Source organism: Micropterus salmoides, unplaced genomic scaffold (genome assembly GCF_014851395.1).
Source record: "Micropterus salmoides isolate LMB-PRFRI ecotype aquatic unplaced genomic scaffold, ASM1485139v1 Ms_hic_scaffold_11, whole genome shotgun sequence".
In the NCBI taxonomy this organism is placed as follows: domain Eukaryota; kingdom Metazoa; phylum Chordata; class Actinopteri; order Centrarchiformes; family Centrarchidae; genus Micropterus; species Micropterus salmoides.
The window spans coordinates 2,612,171-2,632,979 of record NW_024040152.1 but is presented as its reverse complement, the minus strand read 5'-3'; the positions used below and the strand labels follow the sequence as shown (position 1 = coordinate 2,632,979).

Below are 20,809 nucleotides of genomic sequence, written 5' to 3'. Positions count from 1 at the left end.
GAGTTCTTCTTCAACCACTGAGCCTGATGGGCAATAAGACTCTTAAGTACTGTAAAGTAATTTAAGTACTTTTACTAGCATAGATTATTTCCATTTTATGCTATTTTATATCTCGACCACTGAATCTTTTTTACTTTATATTTATTTGACAGCTATAGTTAGTTACTTTTTACAGATTGGAATGAATATTCTCACCAGAATACTTTATTGATCCCCGAGGGGAAATTCTTTGTTACGGATACTTGCATAAGGCATTAAAGGAATATTCAATTCATGAGCATTTATATGGCGCCAAATCACAACAACAGTTGTCTCATGGCCCTTTTCATAAAAGAGAATATTATTTCACAATAGAAATAATAGTAGAAGTCGAGGATATAAGAAAGTTGAAATTTAAGAATGTAGTAAATAACAAATGTGGATATGTCTGCGCTATTAGCTCTTACTAGTATGTATTGTCTGTTGTAGATCTTGTGCTGCATTTGAGGAATTGTTGATTCTTGTATGTTGTTCCTCAAATGTAAGCCTGCCAAATGAGTAAATGTAATATGTACAGGAGTGTAATTATAAATGTAATGAATAAATAGTGTAATAATAATGAGAGCTGGTAGTGTTGAGGTGGAATGGATCAAAAATCCTACAGTTACAGTCCTAAAACACTAACTTAATGGGACTGAGTAACCTGAGTATTGAAACACAGAATGTTGCACTACAGGTTCAGTTAATGACTGATAACATTTACTAATATACAAATATAATATTTAACAACAATAGACTAATAAATGATGATGTATTATTACAGATTAGGCCAAAAATAGCTCTGCCTTTACCAGCTGCAATATTAGTGATGCTTATATATTAATGTGTCAATAATTATAATATAGTCATTCATACTTTTGAATGCAGGACTTTTACATGTAATAGAGTATTTCTACATTGTGGTAAGTAAAATATTTGACTACTCTGTACAGATACAGTACATCTGGATTCAAAATGTTACTTAAGTAAAGGTAGTATTAACATTAACATATTTTTAAAGTACTCCTCACAGAATGCCCATTTTCTGAATAATAGTATATAATTGGATTATGATTATTTATGCATTAATGTTGTAGCTGTAACCGTGGAGTTAATGTTAATTACTTTGTACACCATAATTTATTATCTGATTTTATATTTTTGAATTAATCATCTGAAACTGCAAAGTAAACAAAGCAGTCAAATAAACGTTTAGGGATGTAGTGAAGTAGAGGTATAAAGTAGCATCAAATGGAAATGCTCAAGTAAAGTACAAGTACCTCAAAGGTGTACTTTCCACCACTGTCTGAGCAGTCAGAGTAGAAACCAGTAGCGACGCCTGTCCAGCAGGGGGCGGTGTCACTTCATCATCTACGAATGAACCAAGAACCCGCAGACGGAAGTACAGCAGCAACAAAGTCATGCCTCCTGCAGGAACGTGAGCAGACTGCCGACATGGAGGAAACACAGTTTGATGATATTTTAGATGACTGGTTTATCGAGTCCCTGCGAACGTGAGAAATGTTTTCTCTTGGTTTAAAGTTTATGTTAGCTTGCAGCTAGAAGAGTCATTCAGCTGCTAACGAGCGGCGCAGTGAACCACGCTCCACTGTCTTTTAGTTCCCCTTAACGTTACTTGCCTGCAAGTGTAACGTTACGTTCATTTTAAATAATATAACAAGACATGTCCCGGATTCAATCCAGCCGCTTTAAAATTCGGCTTGCAGTTACTACGCTTTGAAGCATCTATTCTGCCTAAAGGGTCAAGTTTAAGAAGTGAGGAGCTCAGTAAACTCGTTTGAAAATCGCGAAAAGCTACAGCTCAACCTCAGTGCAGCAGTGTGTGAATTCTGTTTCATAAAGTCGTTGGTCTATATCAGTGTCTTTCAATGCTGAATTGAATAGAGGACTCTATTGTTCATTAAAAATATGCCATATTTTATAGCTAAGGTATCTGTGCTTAGCCCTGAGAAATAAAATATTAGTTTTTTAATTTTTTTTTTTTAAAGGAGTCTGGTGCGAAAAAACGATTAACATAACAGCCACATATCTGTAGAAATATTATTGGAATGTTTTATGATTTTGCGTTATGGAGAGTGGCGAGGTGAAGCTGTGGTGGAGGAAAGCAATCTATCCAAACTGAATTATCAGTACCAGAGGTTGTCTTAAAGTGAGCTGTAATTGCTTACTTCTGTAGTGTAATCTTTCTTTCAGCGTTCATCCATCTTATCTTCTACTCCAACACATCATTGTTCTGCTGCTTCATCTACAGCTTAGAAATAAAAAGCAGTGGTGATGATGAATGTATAATTTGCTTTTACAGTAACATTCCTGTCTGTGATTCGGGTCCTGAGCTTGTGAGCTTTGTAGTGATCCAGACTTATTGATCTGTTCGGTCTTTAACACCTGTCTTGTTTCTTCAGGTACAAAGATCTTCACGAGTATCACCTGGAACATCCCACCCAGGTCATCGAGTGGACATCCGGAAAGAGTGAGTTCATATTCTCCTACTGTATCTTTCACAACTTGTATGTTGTGTATTTAGTCAATTTCAAATTCTTAAATACACTCATTGGCCACTTTATTAGGTACACCTTGCTAGTAGCTGGTTGGACCCCCTTTTGCCTTCAGAACTGCCTTAATTCCTCGTGGCATACTTTCAACAAGGTGTTGGAAAGATTCCTCAGAGACTTTGGTCCATATTGCCGTGATAGCATCACGCAGTAGCTGCAGATTTGTCAGCTGCAGATCCACGATGCGAATCTCCTGTTCCACCACATCCTTAAGGTGCTCTAGTGGGTTGAGATGTGGTGTCTTTGGAGGCCGTTGGAGTTCAGTGAACTCACTGTCATGTTTAAGAAACCAGTTTGAGATGCTTTGAGCTTTGTGACATGGTGCTTTATCCTGCTGGAAGGAGCCGTCAGAAGATGGTACACTGTTTCCACCCAGGGGGTCAGTGTGGACATTGTGGAGGATTACAAATACCTGGGAGTGCACATGGACAATAAACTGGACAGGGCCAAGAACACTCGAGCCCTCTACTCTGTGGAGGCCGGTGCTATCCTGTTTGCAGTTGCATGCTGGGACAGCAGGCTGAGGGTAGCGGACGCTAACAGACTCAACACACTGAACCGTAAGGCCAGTGACGTTGGTGGGGGTGGAGCTGGACTCTCTGTCGGTGGTGTCAGAGAGGAGGATGCTGTCCAAACTACATGTCATCTTGGACAATATACTTAATATACCAACTTTCTATTTTTATTTAAATTCCTTTGCCTTTAGGTGCAACTGTGACACAGGATTTCCCCTCGGGGATCAATAAAGTATTTCTGATTCTGAACCAGTCTGCTAATTTTCCTAAAACATCAACAAGGCATTTTCGTCCACATAACTGCCGCTCACTGGATATTTTCTCACCCTAGAGATGGTTGTGCGTGAAAACCACAGTAGATCAGCAGTTTCTGAAACACTCAGACCAGCCCTTTCTCCCCCGTTCTGATGCTCGGCAGGTTGTCTCGACCACGTCTACATGCCTAAATGCTTTGAGTTGCTGCCATCTGATTGGCTGATTAGCTATTTGTGTTAACAAGCAATTGAACAGGTGTACCTAAGAAAGTAGCCGGTGTGTATTTATATTTATATAGATTTAAGCCTCTTGTAATGCTTACAGCCACCAAAGTCAATTTCTTGTGTGCGTGTGTGTGTGTGTAAACTACTTGGTAAGACAGCTGTTTATGATTCTGATGTAATACAATAAAACGATCATAGGAAAGTATATTAAAAACTGGTCTGGGGAATTTACAGCTTACTTGCAACCCCAAACAGCACAAACAATTATTTTGCTCATTTGGCAGCTTTATACACAGAAGTAAGACTAAATAAGAGACAGATTTAGGCCGATACAGACCCGTCTTTCATCCACTGTGACCAATGTTCACACAAAACAGGATCAGCAGGATGCTATTGATCATGTTTTACAAAGTTACACAGTAAGAGATGTGCTCACAGTGCAGCTTTTACAACAAACTTCCAAAATTGATGCTTTTAAGCAGTGCAGAAAAACTCAAGTTAAACTTTATCATTGTTTACAGCCGTGTGCGTCGCAGGATATGCCTCTTCTAAAAATGAAATCCTGGAGCTGCGTTTGCCTCTGAAGCTCTTCGCTGATGAAAATAAGGTAAATACAGAGACAGGCAAGACTTAAAACACAACATCCAAACGTCCCTTTTAGCCTCTGAAGTTTGTGTGTGTGTTGTGTTCAGGGTCTCTGCGCAGAACGGGATTTCAAAGTCATCAACGGTGGTTTGGCAGACGGTCCCGTCCGCTGCCTCAGACACGTCCCGGGAACAAGGTGAGTTTCAACTGGATCACCTGGAAAGAACTTGTTTTAATTTCTCTTTCTGTTTGTGTGTCAGTGATGTTATGGTCGAATTAGAAGTTCTTCTGCAGAAAACTTTACTTTCAAAGCTTCATCGTTTAGAGTAATTTTGATTAAACGCAAAAAAAAAAAACATGAATCCAATTAAACATCTTTGAAAGGACAAAGCTGAACAAGAGAACACAAAATGATTTATCTTTTATTCAGTTTAAAAGCTGCCTGTCTTATTAATTAGTTTTTTAAAAACCCATTTGTAAAGTTTTCATTCCAGCTCTGTTCGAATATTACACTGAAGTTGTGTTTAGAAATATGCCAGGTTTTTGATTTAGTTTTGATTATAGCCTAATTACACATTAAATACTGATTGTTGTATAGTTCTCTTGCTCCAGCAGGGGTTGCAGGTTATCTGTACATTGTGTCAACAGTGTTGTTATAGCCACAAAGTAACACTCGTCGTGCTCTTTTCCCCTTTTTGTTTTCTTGTGGTTGGTGGAAGTTGTAGTCGCGAGGACAGGGAAGGTGTAGCTTCAGGCAGCCACGGCATGGGGGAGAGATCTGACACGCGCGTTGCTAAAACGCTGCTGTGGATGGAGACCGTATTTGTTTTAAAACAAAAACAGAAGTGTGGATGAAGCCTTAATGTGGCAATGAGTCCATTGAAGCTGAGCACTAACTTCGTTCTTCCTTGGCTCCAAAAAAAGTTAAATCCTTGTGTAATTGAAACCAAAATGTCCCCAAAAAAGAATCTCCAATGTGACGAGTTGCTGCTTTCCTTTCTTTTATGACAATCAAATTGGTTAATTACTTCGCAGCTCTATGACGGAAGACAGGTGCGTCGGGGACAAGTAGGATAAAAGATTCAAAGAGACACTAGGGCTGCACGATTAATCTAATCACGATCGCAATGTCGTCATGTGCGAGTTCATAAAACACAAAGTGTGCGTGACGCTCTCTTCTCTGTGTGCGCTGGAGTCTGCTCATTATCCACGCCCACACCGGGCTCTCGCAGGTCCCCCTTCAAACAGGTGGGCCTACGTGCAATCACAAAAATGATTTATGAGCAGTGTGCCAGTAAATGTTAGACACACAAAACAAATGAAAATGCTTTGAGAAGGGTTGTTTGAATTGTCACCTGAATTTTGTTTCACTTTATATAAATAAAGACAATTGTACCATAAATTGGTGGAGACAATGTCTCCAGGATGCAGGAGATTATGTTTAGTGCTCAAATTTTGTTGATCAAAACCCTAACCCCCGTTTATATATTTCAGCATTGAATATTTCATCAAATAGTGTTAAAAAAATCTTCTTGTCTTGTCCTCGTGAACCCAATATTGTGAATCGTGCATGTGAGCTAAGAGTATTGTCACCTGTAGAGTATTGAACCCTTATGTCCCCACCACTTGTCCTTGATTCATTTTATGTTATCAAAATACAAACACGTCCCAAAAAGCTATAGTGTTAAATATGAATGTGAGTATTATATTAAAAAGTTTTATTAAATTTGTAAATAGATTTTATATTATACAGCAGTGAAGTTGGCATTAAATTTCATCCTAGATGGTATTAAAAAGGTCTCAAACAGTCTTAAATTTAACTCAGAATCCTGGGGGTACCCTGATTTAGATCCAGGATGCCAGTGTGCCAATATGTGCTCCTTCTAGCTGCCTCCGCCGTGGAGCAACACACTCCCCTGTATCTGTTTTACATCTGTTGTTATTGTTGTAAATATTGTTAATCGTTTAAGTTGAGAAATACATATTTCAGAATGTTAGTTTTTGTGCATTTCCCTTGATAATGAAGCAAGTAGACTCCTAGTTCAATTATAATCGCAATGACTTTTTTCCAAATCCTGCATCCCTACCCGCACACTGTCTAACGTGCAAAATATATAAATTACCTTCATCAGGCAAATGGTGTCACGTAGTGAGAAGCCATCTTTTGTACCCACTTCCTCATGAAATAAGGCAACAATCATAAAACATTCATTCACATTTCCATTACTACAGATTGAGCTGAAGCTTATATAACACTCTCTGTGGTATGATAGACGATGGAGTGATATGGAGGGCCGCTGCGAGGGCGTTTTAGTAGTTATAGGTGGAAGTCTTCTGCTCAGCTGATTGAAGCATCCTCTTATATGAGATCTCATTAACACTGGAGAGGTCCAGCTGAGGGGAGGACGAGGAGGTTTATTTGACTTGAATATTGAAATGAATGTCGTGTCGGCAGGTGTGTTGTTACCAACGATGGGCTGAGCTCAGACCTGCAGGTGTGGGACCTCGGAGGAGACGACAGCGGTGAGTTTCATCAGATTCAACACGAGTACCACTCCTGTGCAGGCTGCACCCACCCCCAGAACTCTCCCTCCCTCACACCCAACCGGTCAAGCACATGACCCTGAGACAGTCGGGGATTCTGCCTCTTAAAACCTGTTGGGGACTGCCAGCTATCTGCTTATATTTCCAGGAAAAACGATTAGAAGAACATACCCAAAACGAATCAGGAAAAACTCCTCAACCATTATGCCTAGATCCATAATGGTCTCCTTTGAAAGGTCAGAAGGTGAGGAATATAAATCCATTGTAAATTAACACTTTTATTTTACCATTACAGAGTAAATGGAGATGCAAAAATATGAGATTTTCATCCTAACCTGGTTTAAAAAAAAAAAGAAGCTATTTTTCATAAGATACACCTGGAACACAATTGTAACTGTAAATTTGTTGAAAATAAACTAAAATACAACGGTTTTCATACAATATTTTCAATATATACCAGGCAAATGTCCATATTTTGGCCATATTTACTGTTTAAATGTTGGGAGTTGTCCTTAAAACACTATTTCTGTCCATACAACCACGTTCCAAATAACATAACATTGAAATATTGTTAAAACTGTGAATATCCATCAACATTCCTGTGACCAAGAGCTTTACAGGCGTGTAGCTTGAGAACGGAACCTGCCACAGTGGATTGAGCAGACCTGTCATTTGATACCCTGGATGTCTATGTAGCTGCTACAGGCCGGCCACCACACCGCGAAAAAGGCCGTGTTCCAAAGCAGCACTTCTCTCTGCAGAAAAAGGCGAGACAGAACACCGGGTGTTCATTAATTAAATGGAAGTTTTTCCTTACCTCTGTCGCCAAGTGCTTACTCATGGTGACAATTGTTGGGTCGCTTTAAAAAAATATAACAAAAAGCACGGTGTGGACCTCCTCTACATAAAAAGTGCTACGAGATAACTTCTGTTATATAAATAAGTAGTTTGTTTCCTCACTACGTACTTCAAACTCTGATATTTTATACAAAGAGCTTTATGGTCTCGTCTTTGACCGATTTGTTCTGGAGAATAGTAACTGAGTAATAATATAGATCAAGCTTTATATATTTCACCTAAAAAAGACTTGGTGGTTTGTCTGCAGGCTACAGTCTCAACAACCTCCGGCAGTAAAGCAGGACACTGCAGCGTAATGCCTGGAGGAGATTGATATTTTTTTATCTGGACTAATCTGGTGGCTAGACAATAAGAGAACACGTTCAGAGAGACTTCAGTGATAAAAATCAACCTGGAACAAATTACAGCGAGAACAAAAATCTGGGTTTGAAAGTCTCCTGTGGGAATTACCGCCCTTGGTTTTATTTCCTGTCTCTCAGATTTCTGCCTTCACCCGAGACAACACAGGCTGAATGAAAATGAGTTTTGTGCTCACTGGGTGTCTGTACAGGATAGAAATAAAATGTATTAGATTATATTCACAGAAAGTATAAAACATATTACATGTGTTCATTGAAAGTAATTGGACACATGTAATTTACTTTACCGGACCTCCTCGGGGCCCGGACCCACCCACCATAGTCTCTGCACATCCTGAGTAGAAAGCACATTTTGACTGTTTAATTTATGCAACGGTAAAAAAATTTAAATAGTAAGAAAATGTGAAAACCTTGTTTGGTATTCAGGAAAGTGTGTCGTCATATCTGGTTTCAGCTTTGGCCAAGGATTTTCATTTTAGAAAGATATTCAAGTATCCAGTAGCATACACAACATACATACATTTCACCTATATTAAAATCTTTAAAAAAAATTTATAAAATTAACTTATAACACAGTAACCACAGTAAACAGTGCAAATTCAGTAAACAGTGTGAATGGAGGCAGAAATTGTCCTCCCTGCCTTTGCCATGCCATTTTGGTGCATCCCTAGTATTGAATTTTATTTGCATAGCCCAATATCAAACATTTTCCTCAGGGGGCTTTAAAATCTGTGCAGCATCTGACCTCCTCTGTCCTGAGAAATTCATTCAGATCATCCACCAACTTTTTTTGGGATAATATAAACCAAAGGATTTTTTTTTTAAAAAGAGGCCAGCTAATAAAAACTGTTTACTTATTTAGTGGAAGTGTCAACAAGACAAAACATTGAACCAAAAATAAATGATTTGGATTCTGACACTGGACCAAAAAATTTAATAAAAACACACCCAGCCATCTTTGTTCCTATGTTATTTAACCTTTGTGTTATGACTGAAGCAGATTCTAAAATGTGTTTTCTTGCAATGTGATTGGTTATCTACCTCGTCTCTTTGTCCAATGACAGATGTGATCAGAAGAACGGGAAGTATCGAGGGGAGGAGGCGATTTTCAGAGGGAGGCAGCAGGATCGCAGCTGGACTCTCGTCGCAGCCACAAGTTCTTCACGGAGCTCGGAGCAGCGATGTCCAGCTGACCCAGCTGATCTCAGGACAGATTCTATATAAACTAGGTAAATGCAGAGATCTGAAATGTACGGGTCCACTAACTTTATGTTCCTGCTCAGTTTAAAACAGCATTTCAGTTTCATTGGAAGCTTTTCAGAGAAGGAAGTCATTGGGTTTGTTTTGTGGTTCAAAATCAGCTTTAAAGCTGATGTTACACGGGGCAACTTTTTGTGCAGTGTTGCTGGGCAATACTTACTAAATGAACATCATGTTGTGTTGAAGACTTGAAACTAGCGACTGAGACCATAAACTCATCAGGAAAATGTTTACTGAGGGAATAAATCAGCTGAGAAGTAGAAACATTTTCTCACTGGTCACAGAATGAACTATTTGTTTATAAAAATAATTTAGATTTCTTTGACTTTAATTGACATTCTGAAATTTTCACCCGTATCATACAAGAATCAGAAATAGTTTATTGATCCCCGAGGGGAAATTGTTGCTCATGTTGCTAAGGAAGGTATTAAAGACAATGGAAATAATAAAAATGTTGGGAAGTATAAAATAGAAAAAGGTGACACATTAAAAGGAGTGAGGAAATATCTGCAGTATGTGACAGAAACATCTTTTAGAGCTTTAATGGTCAACTTTAGTCAATCGAAAGAAAAATTATCTTGATAATTGATTAATCATTTTTTAACCAAAAATCATGACAAATTGTAAGATATGATAGATCTTTTCCTTCTAGTGATGTCACAAGGGCTGTACATTGATTATTTTTCAAGTCAGTAAATCTAACTTGTTTTTTTCGATTAGACGATTAATCTAACGACTAATTTTGTTTATTCTAAAGAAAGAAAAGTTGCCCATTACTCGATTAACATACCAATTTATCCAAAATAAATATCAAAAACATGTCTAATCATCTGATGACGCACATTAGAATAATGACGCCACGTCACTGATGTGTTGTGATAACAATAACAGACATTAATTAGGCTACTTTACTTAAAACTTTAAATGTTTCGGACATGGATTCATTTCAATAGAGTAATGCAGTATGATGATCAAATGTATTTCTGCATCAGTGAACACCTGAAAGGACTCAGACTGTCCAGACAGTCACGGATCGTCTGTACTGTTAGTTTCAGCTGTTGTCTCGCTCATACGTGGCCGATAAACAGATAAATATGAATATAATATAAATTGGTATGTGAATTTCTTGTATACTAACTGCAAACACAGTGTATATTATTTAGATATAGAGATATAGATAGAGTAGTGTTGTAGTACGCCGCACTTGTACTCGTCTTGTCTCGCTCTCGGACATCGAGGACTCTGGGTTTTATTTCAAGACCATAACTTTGGGAAAACCAAAAATTACTTTAGCAGTGTCTGATTTGTTTGTTAACATCCAAACTTTGATTGGATGTACAACATATTGCTTCAAATGCAACCAATGACCCCAATTAAAAATGTGTTGTTACCGTAACGACCGTCCCCGCGATGATGGAAAAGGAGTGTTGAATAAAGATGTTTAAGTTGATTTCAGCTCTTAGTGTTAGAATGTGGATCTTTCAGATCAATTCGAGAAGTACCTATGATCTCGTTCCACATTTTATTGTGTGTCTTGTGATGTGGAAACTGGTCTTGGTCTTGACTACAACACTAATATATAGTGCATACTGCAGTCACTTATATGCTTGTGTGGAATGGAGACAAAGAAAGTGAATCTTAAGCTGCTCTTAAAGATGAAGAAACTGGTCAAATAAAAGAAACGTGAGGTAAAGGAGGACAAACTGTTTATTAAAAGCCTTGATTTATTCTGGTAATTAATGCTGCTGATGATAAGATGCGACAGGAATGTGACCACCAGTTGGCAGAGCAGCTGTTAAAAATACAGGACAAATATTTACATATTTATATCCCATATTTTCATAAATAAATATACATGTCATGATTTCATTGCAGTTTTAAAACCTGGTTGAGTCACTATTTAATGTTTTATTTCCATATGTCTCAGCTCGGTTTGTTGTTGGTAAGTTAGCGTATGTAGGTCTTTATCAGCTGAACTACAGGCCTGGTTCTTTTGCTGGTGTTGTTGCAGCAAGAGTCGTCTTATTTACTAGATTTCCTGCTGCTCTTCAGATTCAAACCAGTGACGTTCTAGTTGTGTATGTGTGTGTATGGGCTGACAAACGATTAATCGCATGTTTTATCACATGATTAAAATTCTATTATTACATATCAACTGTTTTAAGTCAGTATTAACAATGATAATTCTTGCCAGAGTATTTAGATTTCCTGGGGGGGGTTGGGGTGTCTATTACTCTGTTGAACTGTATGTAAAGACTTCTGATACCATTGCCTCCGCCAATGCATTGGTAAAACAGCCATCAGCAAAACACATGTTGCAGACTGTATATAAGACGGTGGCAGGTGAAAGTATGACGCGTTCTCTGTCATCTGTCCTCCAACACCGCACGCAGATGCCATAATGAACATACCTACTGGAAGTTCTAAGTAAATGACATGATAAATTGGTTAGCTAGCTCACAACGATGCTTATCGGCTTGATGCTCTGACTTAATGAGGCGTGACAGTGCGCCTGCGCAAGCTTGGAGAATGACGTATGACTTATGGAATTACTCTAGTCATACGACACCACTCTGTTTTAACAACTAAGAAACTTTTGCAACTTTGAGCACAAAATTAAGCTATTTGGCAAAAAATATTTGGCAAACTATGTGGGTAATAAACATTGTAAGGAAATGACTGAAAAATATGGAGGGGGGCTTTAAGCTTGCTTTCAGAAATTCTACAGCAGAAGTGCATGTACAAAATGCACACACATTATTATAAAGTGCATAATAAACAAAATACTCCATTGCTACATTGCACAACTGTGTTGTTGTTCATCTCCATGGCTGCAGCAGGAGGTAGGAAGTGTCTGTGGCAGCATGACAACAAGTAAGGGTGGATCGAAGGGTCAAAATAGTAGCAGCCAGAGATCTTTTTAGCAAAGATTCTGTGGTAACAGCACCAGTGACTGTGTAAAATAATAATTCACACACGCAATCAAAACAATTAAAACAGTCAGTCCTTGATCTCATCTCGATTAATGTGTTAATGCTGTCAGCCCATAGATAGATCGAGCGAGAGATATAATAATTTTAATATCTCATGTCTTAACGATTGCTTTTGTCCCAACAGAGACCGACTCAGCAGATCCTCTCAGTTCCTTACATTTTGTGAGTGATGCAGTCTTCCTCACCGGCTGCTGTAACGGGAAAGTTTACGTCGCTGACACTCGGACGTCTGCTGCTCCTCAGATTTCACCTCCACCTGCATCTTCAGGTGAATCCGTCCTCTGGTGGACAGATGCCTCCGCAGGTCTGTCCGGCTGCAGGATCCTCAGACTCTCCTCCTCTGGACAGGCGGTGATATCAGACCTGAGGAACCTGGGGGGAGCTATGAGTCTGGCTCGGCTGGACATCCAAACACGTCGCTGCAACCTGGACGATGTCAGAGTGTCGTGGGCTCCGGTGCTGGACGACTGTATCGCAGTGTCAGGTTAGTTTACAGGCACAAAGGAATCTCATTTAAAGGAGACTGTTTTGCTTTTCCACATTTTATGACTTATCTACAATGTTTGACCATGTTTAACATGAACATCATAACTTTCAAATAATGAGGTTAAAGAAATATCTGAGCAAAAAACTCAGATTTCCTCCTGTTTTGAACTGCTTTTTAAAAGAGACAGGAGCATACAGCCTGCTCAGACAGAACGAAATGAAGGCCTACATGAAGAATCAGTACAAGGGGGAAAAAAAAAAAAAAAAAAAAACTTTTTAACTTTCAATCATGCAAAGCTGCCATAACAGGAGTCACAGAACTACAATATAGGTCTGGAAAAGCAGCATAATAAGTCTCATTTAAGGAAATACACTTCCATTTCTGTTAAACATACAATTTCAGCCAATTAGCTTAGCAATAGGTGGAAACAGTTAAGGTAACCAGCACCTCTACAAACTCACTAATTAAGTTAATGTTACATTTTGTTTATTTAATCTGTACAAAAAACAAAGTGAACAAATATACCAGACAAATGCTGCATGTGTGGTATTGGACCTTGCATCTGAACCAGGGGCATTTTTGGGATCTTGGAACATTGGGGGCTTAGCCCAGCCCATAAAACTTCACATAATAATTGACCCCCCACCCCCACCCCAAAGTTAAGTCTGTAAAGCAGTATAGCAACAGTAAACATCCTCTACTTATACGGTACAACAAAACTCACAACAACACTATTAACTGTCTCACTTTGATGTTGCTAAATTGAAATGTCATGTGTCTAATTACAATAATATAACAACAAAACTGCGGCAGTATGAACAGGGGGTCTGGGTGTACTCCCCCAGAACATTGTGAGTGTTAAACACCTGCAGTCTGGTGTTTTTCTGCACCAATTTCTGCCTTTTCTGCATCAATTTATTGTGGAATTGCAGCTCTCAGGCATTCTGGGTTGCTTTCAGATGTTTCTCCTGTAGATCAACTTTTAATATCATCACTGCTGAATCAACACACACGCAGGCCTGACTGATTGAGGTAACCTCTTTAAATGTGCATGTGGCACCTTTTTACCTCATCAATAATACATTAAATCATTTCAGAAACTCCTGGACTTTAATAGCTCCTGTGTTTCAGCAGGTTTTCTGCTCATGTTCATAGTTCTGCCGCACTGTGTGGAAGGGATCCATACCACGGATTCTGCAACCCGTTGCACCACTACTATCCATGGTAGTGTGGGGATGTTTTGTTGTGCAGGATCACAGCCCCTGTGTGTAGATAGGCTATCAGAGTAAAAATGGACTGTCTATTGAATTAGACTAGGCAACTCGATGAGTTGATTTTTTTAAGTAGCCCATTAAAATATTCCTGCAAATGCAGTGAAGAAGCTGATTATCTGTAATTTATTTTGGGAATGTTTGTTTTGGGATTTTATCAATGTCATAAACGAGATCTACTCATTGATTGAAAATCTTATTTTCTTGGTGGTAAAAGAAATGGGAATTATTATTGATATTATAAAAGGCCATCTGGTCACGACAGAACATCTGTGATGTTCATTACATCTCAGTGTTCTGTATTGATCACCAGTAGTGGAGCTAAAAATGTCAACTTTGTCCCGAGGGTGCTCGAGGAAACTGAATATCTGCAGCAAATGTCATGTTAATCTGGAGTCCAACTGGCTAATTACAAAAGAAAGAAAATCTCAAATTTAGAGTTTTGTTTGCATTTCACCCTCCAGCCCTCATCTTACAGCTTAATAAAAACGTCCAACTGGCTGTAAACAAACAAACCTCCAGGTCAAGCAAACATATTTGGAAAAGAAAAGGTGAACCATAAAGTGCCCGTTGTCGTCCGGCCTGATCGAGTTTCTTCACCTGTAATGAACTACAAAGTGGGCAAACGCATCATTAAACATCCAATCCAGTTTTTTCTCTTCTGCACACCAGAATATTTCAAGGTTTAGTCGAGCCATTTCATGGAAAAATCATCATCATTTGTACAGTAAAGAAGACTCGCACTGAATATCTTTGAATCCTCAGTGGCTAAAGAGGAAGAACACCAGCTCTCAACTAAAGATCTTTTTAAATTATTCAGGGCCAAACTTTAAAGAAGTAGATTACATATGTGCATATTGAACTAAACAATAAAAGCTTATTTCTAATAATTATTCCTGTAGATATGCAGCATATCCACCTCCTCAAACATTGCGTAAAGCTCTTCTGCTTATAGAAAACTGTTTTTGTTCCATGTAAACATTTATTATTCTTCAATGATTTGGATCATTTCACAATTTTGTGTATTGACCCTGGTGCCCCAACAGAGATTTAGTTAAAAGTACTGGGACACCTGCTCATTACTTTTATGACATCCCGTTCTAAATCCATAAGCGTTAATATGGAGTTTGCAGCTATAACAGTTTGGGAAGGCGTTTTAAAAGACTGGAGTTTGTCTGTGGGATTTTTTGCCCCGTTCACCCAGAAGAGTGTTAGTGTCAGACACCGATGTTGGACGAGACGGCTTTCTGAGCAAAGGCCAGAGCTAGTAGGCCTACGTACTTTATGGTGACATTTTTACATTCAGTAAAGTTAAGTAACCGACTTGCAGTACATCACTTCCAAAGATAGTATGTATCATAGCAACCACAGCGTCTTGAAACCCCCCACTGCGCCTCCAAAGCGCACACTAGCGCTCCCAGCTACGAGTTGTCAGAACAGCAGCAGGCGTTTTCAGCTGGTAAAAAACACTTTGGTGGACATGGGCCCTAACTAGTAAAACAGAACAAGGGGAGCATGTTGCTCTAAAAGCAGCAAATAGGCACACTGGCACCATCTTTGTCTAATGAGTCTCTATACACAACCTGGAGGAGGAACTGTACATGAGTATCTAATAAAAATAATAATCTTTATTTGTAGAACACTTTTCAAAAACAGGTTACAAAGTGCTTTAACAAGTGTAAAGACAATAATACCCCAAAAACAATAATACAGAAACAATAGAAGATAAAAGCAAGAAAACACTGAAAAGACCAATATACATGTTTAAGATCAATATAAAATAAAAGGGATAAAATAAAGTCAAATAAGATCGGGAAAGGCTCTCCTATAAAAGTATGTTTTAAGAAGGGACTTAAGAGTTCACTGACTCAGCTGACTTGATTTCCTAGGGCAGGCTGTTCCAGAGCCTCGGGGCCCTGACAGCAAACGCTCTGTCCCCTTTATTATTACTAAAGAGTTAAAATAATAAAAATAATAGAGGAATTAGAATTAATGTTTAGTTAATAGTTTACTGTTAGTATACGGTAGGTTGTTGTCTTAAATGTTACTGGCAGACTGCTCAAAAATCTTTTTTCTCATTGTACGGATAGATTTTATCTGTTTTAGGGGCACATGCGAGAGCCCGGTGTGGACGGATATAATGAGCAGACTGCAGCGCGCGCACACACACACACACACCTTTTCTGTTTTAGTAAAATCGCACACGCACATTGCGATTAGATTAGTCGTGCGGCCCTACATAAGGTTGAGGTCAGGGCTCTGAGCGGACCAGTCAAGTCCTTCCATACCAAACTGGGAGAACCATTTCTTTTCTTTTCAATTGAATTTATGGAGCTGGCTTTGTGCACGGGGGCGTTTTCATATTGTAACAGGAAAACTCTGAAATGCTCATCTGAAATTGTACGCTGTACATCTAAACCGGAATATTTCAAGACTACTTCGAGAACCAACGTACAAGATAAATAGATTTGTCTCTGACCTTCCTCTGGCAGGTTTCGGCGGAGCGGTTCAGATCTACGACACATCGCTCTGGAAGGCGGAGCTGCAGGAAGCTCAGCCGCTGTTCGAGCATCGTGGTCACGCAGTTTCATCAGAGTCTGATGAATGCGTCTGTGTCACCTCCCACGTCTGGCATCCCGAGCGGCCACGGACGCTGCTGTCTGCAGCCTCGGACGGTTCCATCCACGTGTGGGACTGGGTCGACCAATCGGCTGCCAGCTGTTGACGGTCAAAGCGAAGATCCAGCTCACCTGATGAAATGATCACACAGTTCATCACCCTCTGAAACCACTGCTGGAAACATCAAACCGCCCTCTGTGGATTCCAGTACAGCTTGCATTTTTCATGATGGGTTGAAAGTGAAATATAATTACAGAAACTATTCAGGAGATGAGATCAGAGAACATCTTCAGTAAATAAACTGAACATGTTCGTTTTCTCATTTAACTAACAATGCAGTCAGATGGCTACTGGTTTTTGTATTACAGCACTTTATATTGTGTTCTTGTGTTCACTAATGAAAAAAAAAGGGTAACAATAAGTTCAACCAAAACACAAAAAGTGGTATCAGATCATGCTGATAGTTTGGATATTACGTGAGAATTGTTGCTATATTAAAGCAACATTATGCATTTAAATTTTTTTTATCTTAAAAATAACAGCCTTGAAAATCACTTTGATTGCACACTGACTTCTAGAATGGCGTCCATCATTGCCACTCGGGGCCCCGGGATAGCACCATCTGGTACGTAGCAGGGAAGTGAAGAGTAATGGCTTTTACTCGTTGAGCTAAGAGAGCTGAAAGGCTGCAGGACAGACGCTGAGCTGGTCTTCCATCTGTTTGGACTAGTCAGTAATAACACGTTACGAGTCTTGTGTTGCTTGATGTTCAGCTGTTAGCAAAGTTGTCGACTTGCTAGTTTTTGATCTTAATGTGACTCCTAACAAATGCACGTGTACAGCTGGCCTTATTTACCACAGCGGTGAATTAAAGTCTGAAACTGCATTGACACCAAACCATGAAAAAGACTTCATCTTACATAATGTTGCCTTAATATAGTTGGTAGTGGAGACAATATATTTATTTTTTACACTGCAAGTTAACGTAGCAACAAGATCGGGGAAAACACGGTTAAAGTGAATTCAGACTGATAATCAAAACAGCAGCACGTGGTAAAAATTTACCCAGCCTGCGTGGCTTTTCAAGATAGCACAAATAATCATAACAGTAAGACTGATGCAGAGTGCTGCAAATACAATCACTTCCACTGACTGTCTAACACTAGAGAAATCACAGTAAATACAGATTCAGTTTATTGTGCCGACCTTTTTCAGCTTTGAGACTTACATTTAAAACCACAATTGTGTGTTTACTCCACATAAGCGCCTTCTTATTTATCCTTTGGATCATTTCACATTTATGCCAACGGACCCTGGAGACTACTGCTTCTGTAGAAATTGTCTATTTAAACTGACAGTGTTTCAGCATACAGAAGATGCTATTAAGTCTAAGAAACACAAAAGAAACTGCACTTCCCCTCTACTGTATAGGACATTTAAAATACAAATATCTACAAATAAAACAATCTGCAACGGGGGATAGTGAGACAATCTGTTTAGGAAACTGGGTGACCCTTTAAAATCGATTAAACATTGTCGCAGTGTGACATCTGATGCAGCAATAACGGACAAAATAAATGAACTTCTCCATCAGAGAACAAAAAGTAAAGTTTCTGGTCTTAAGGAGGTTTATAGGAGATTTTTCTGGATGTAATGATGACAGTCAGATTTTAGTTTACAGAAATAAAACATTCCAAACATGTGATTCTCTGGCTGACTTTGTCTTTTTGTTTATGTAAGTGCAAGGACATTTTATCTTTCTGTACAAAGAAGGCCAGAAAATATGAGTCTCTGCTTTAACAAGAAACTGACTGTTTTGAGTGAAATTAAATTCCTCTAAAATTGCATGCTTAAACTCTGTAATTTTACAGCATGACATCAGATGCTTTGAAAAAGCCTTTTCAGCTCTGAAAGAGCAGATGTACTTAATCTACACAGACAGCTTAATGGTTTGTGTTTCAAATCATACTATACATCTATTTTACACACATCTATTAACAGAGGCCAAAATTAGTTTGTTGGTTTTTCAGTTACTGGTAAATTATTCCATTCTTACAAGTAACAATTAAAATGTTACTGTCAAAAAGCCATTTTACTAGTCATTAATGAAGACTAGCTTTCTAGTAAGAATTCAAATGTCCCTAGTATCTTTTGGAGTAGTTACTAGTAACTAATAAGTAGTAATAGATTTTAAATAGAGACTAGTAAATTTTAAGAAATAAATGTTAAAACGTCTTGCTATTATAATCGTTTATTTTTCATCAAGGTAAATTGTTCAATTAATCATGATTTTGATTTTAGGTGTTATTGTCCGGGGGGGGGGGCGAAGAAAGAAAAAAATAAAGGTGATTTATTGTACATTCAGACTTTTAAAACATGGTCTTGGTGCAAACAATAAAAAGGATGGTTAGTATCATTAGTAAAAAGTGATAGCAGCTCATTTTTCACCAATTGTCTTTTTTATGAAGCAATTTGCAAATTTGTTCCGACAAAAGGACTAAATCATGAAATTACTGAATTACGCCAACATTAAGTCTTATACACCTGGTCTGAAGGTCTCACTATGGGCCTGGTTGGATTTCCTACATATGAATTATATTCATTTTTTGCTTTATGCTCATCCTCAATCTGTGTTTTGAATTTTAAAGCTGGGTTTTCATGAGCTGAACAGCTTCTTTTAGCGTGTAATTATATATAAACAACATTTTGTGTTGCTCAAGATCATAATGAAATCAGTGTGCTGCACGTAGACAGTGTCGAGGGGACAGATGAAATTAAAGTGATAGTGAAGGTGCAATTAAGTCATTTTAGGGGCACAAATTACTAATGTGAGCAAACAATGAGGTCATTTGAAGGTGCCATTACTAAATTGAGAAGGAGATGAACATTTAGGGCATTATAATTAGCTAAAGAAGTTGAATAAAGTGAGATATAAAAACACTTTGCCTTCTGAGTGCTTCCAGAGTTTGAGACTTCCCCAGGTCTTCAGTGACCAAGTCACTCTTTGGTTCCTGTAGAGACATAATGATGTTTGTAAGTCAGCTGTCTGAGGTCTCTCCTTACATTTTTATATACATTGTCCTCAAAAACATCCACAATGTTGTCCAGAGTATTTTTTTTAACTTATTAATATCATCTAATATCATCAGTGCTGTCTTTTTACTCCAAATTTAAAATACTATTCAGATCATTCTCTCGTGTGTAAAGGCGATGTGAGGCGGTAGCTAGTGATGGCCAAATGAAGCTTTTGTGAAGCACTGAACCACTTGAGTCAATTGTTTCGAAAAAGGGTTCATTACTTGAAGCTTCAGTTACAGCGAACTCTCCTGGCGAAAAGCAAGGCTGCAGTCAAATTAGGCAGGTGGACAGACACGGACACGGACACGGACACACACACACCTCAGTGAGCAGTGTTGCTTTGATCACCCTTGGATTATTAACCATCTTTGCTTTGAAAACTATTTGATGCACACACACTAAGACTGAATATAGTGTTTTATATAAAAATCAAGATTGATTTTTGTGTGTAATGTGTTATTGAGGAGAGTGTGCTCGGATAATATGGCATAGGTTGGGTGTGCTTTTGTAACTATGGCAAGGGGTGATATTTGGGATGGGGAACACTCAGACTTTTATTGAGGTAGGGGAGAGTGGGTTGATTTGAGCCTGAGTGGAAGTTGACCCACCCCTGGTTTCTCGGCAACCCTAGACAAAATTGGTCATGTGACCACACATTTTTTGAAGAGTCATCCGGAAATACATGTAATAATGTCAGTGTCGATCTAAAATAAATAATATTCCTGACATCAAAGTAAAGAGTGAAGAAGATTAGTTTTGTTAAACAACTCAGGACAGACCACCCTTTGTATTAGACCACTGCATTCTATGGTGATGTCGATGGGTCGCAGGCTTGAGGCAGTTATTGCAAGCAAGGGTTATGCCACCAAATATTAAATGTTATTTACTTTAAGATTTGTTCCATTACTTTTGCTCACCTAACTGTTGCATTCGTCATTTGTGATGCTATTCCAGGCTTTTACCACAGCTTCTGTCAGTTCTTGTTTGTTTCAGGGCATTTCTCCCTTCAGTCTCCTCTTAAGGAGGTGAAATCAAGTGGGAAGCTTCTGGTCTACAATATGAAGCCAATGCGGAAGTCCCTGAAACTTGCATTCTATTGAAAATCCAGAAGGGGTGACTCTTCTGGTTGCAAAAAGAAGTCCGGCTCCATTAGAAATAATGGTAAATGAC

General features: G+C 38.7%; 1 protein-coding gene across 1 annotated transcript; it reads left to right on the top strand.

The window, feature by feature from the left end:
- Positions 1 to 1,380: 1,380 nt before the first annotated feature.
- On the top strand, positions 1,381 to 18,266 carry wdr73 (WD repeat domain 73). The gene is made up of 8 exons (XM_038710387.1): positions 1,381 to 1,532; positions 2,442 to 2,509; positions 4,107 to 4,192; positions 4,278 to 4,366; positions 6,626 to 6,693; positions 8,996 to 9,160; positions 12,309 to 12,668; positions 16,435 to 18,266. The coding sequence occupies exons 1-8, from the start codon at positions 1,396 to 1,398 to the stop codon at positions 16,665 to 16,667; spliced, it is 1,206 nt and encodes a 401-aa protein (XP_038566315.1). The 5' UTR covers positions 1,381 to 1,395; the 3' UTR covers positions 16,668 to 18,266.
- Positions 18,267 to 20,809: the final 2,543 nt, after the last annotated feature.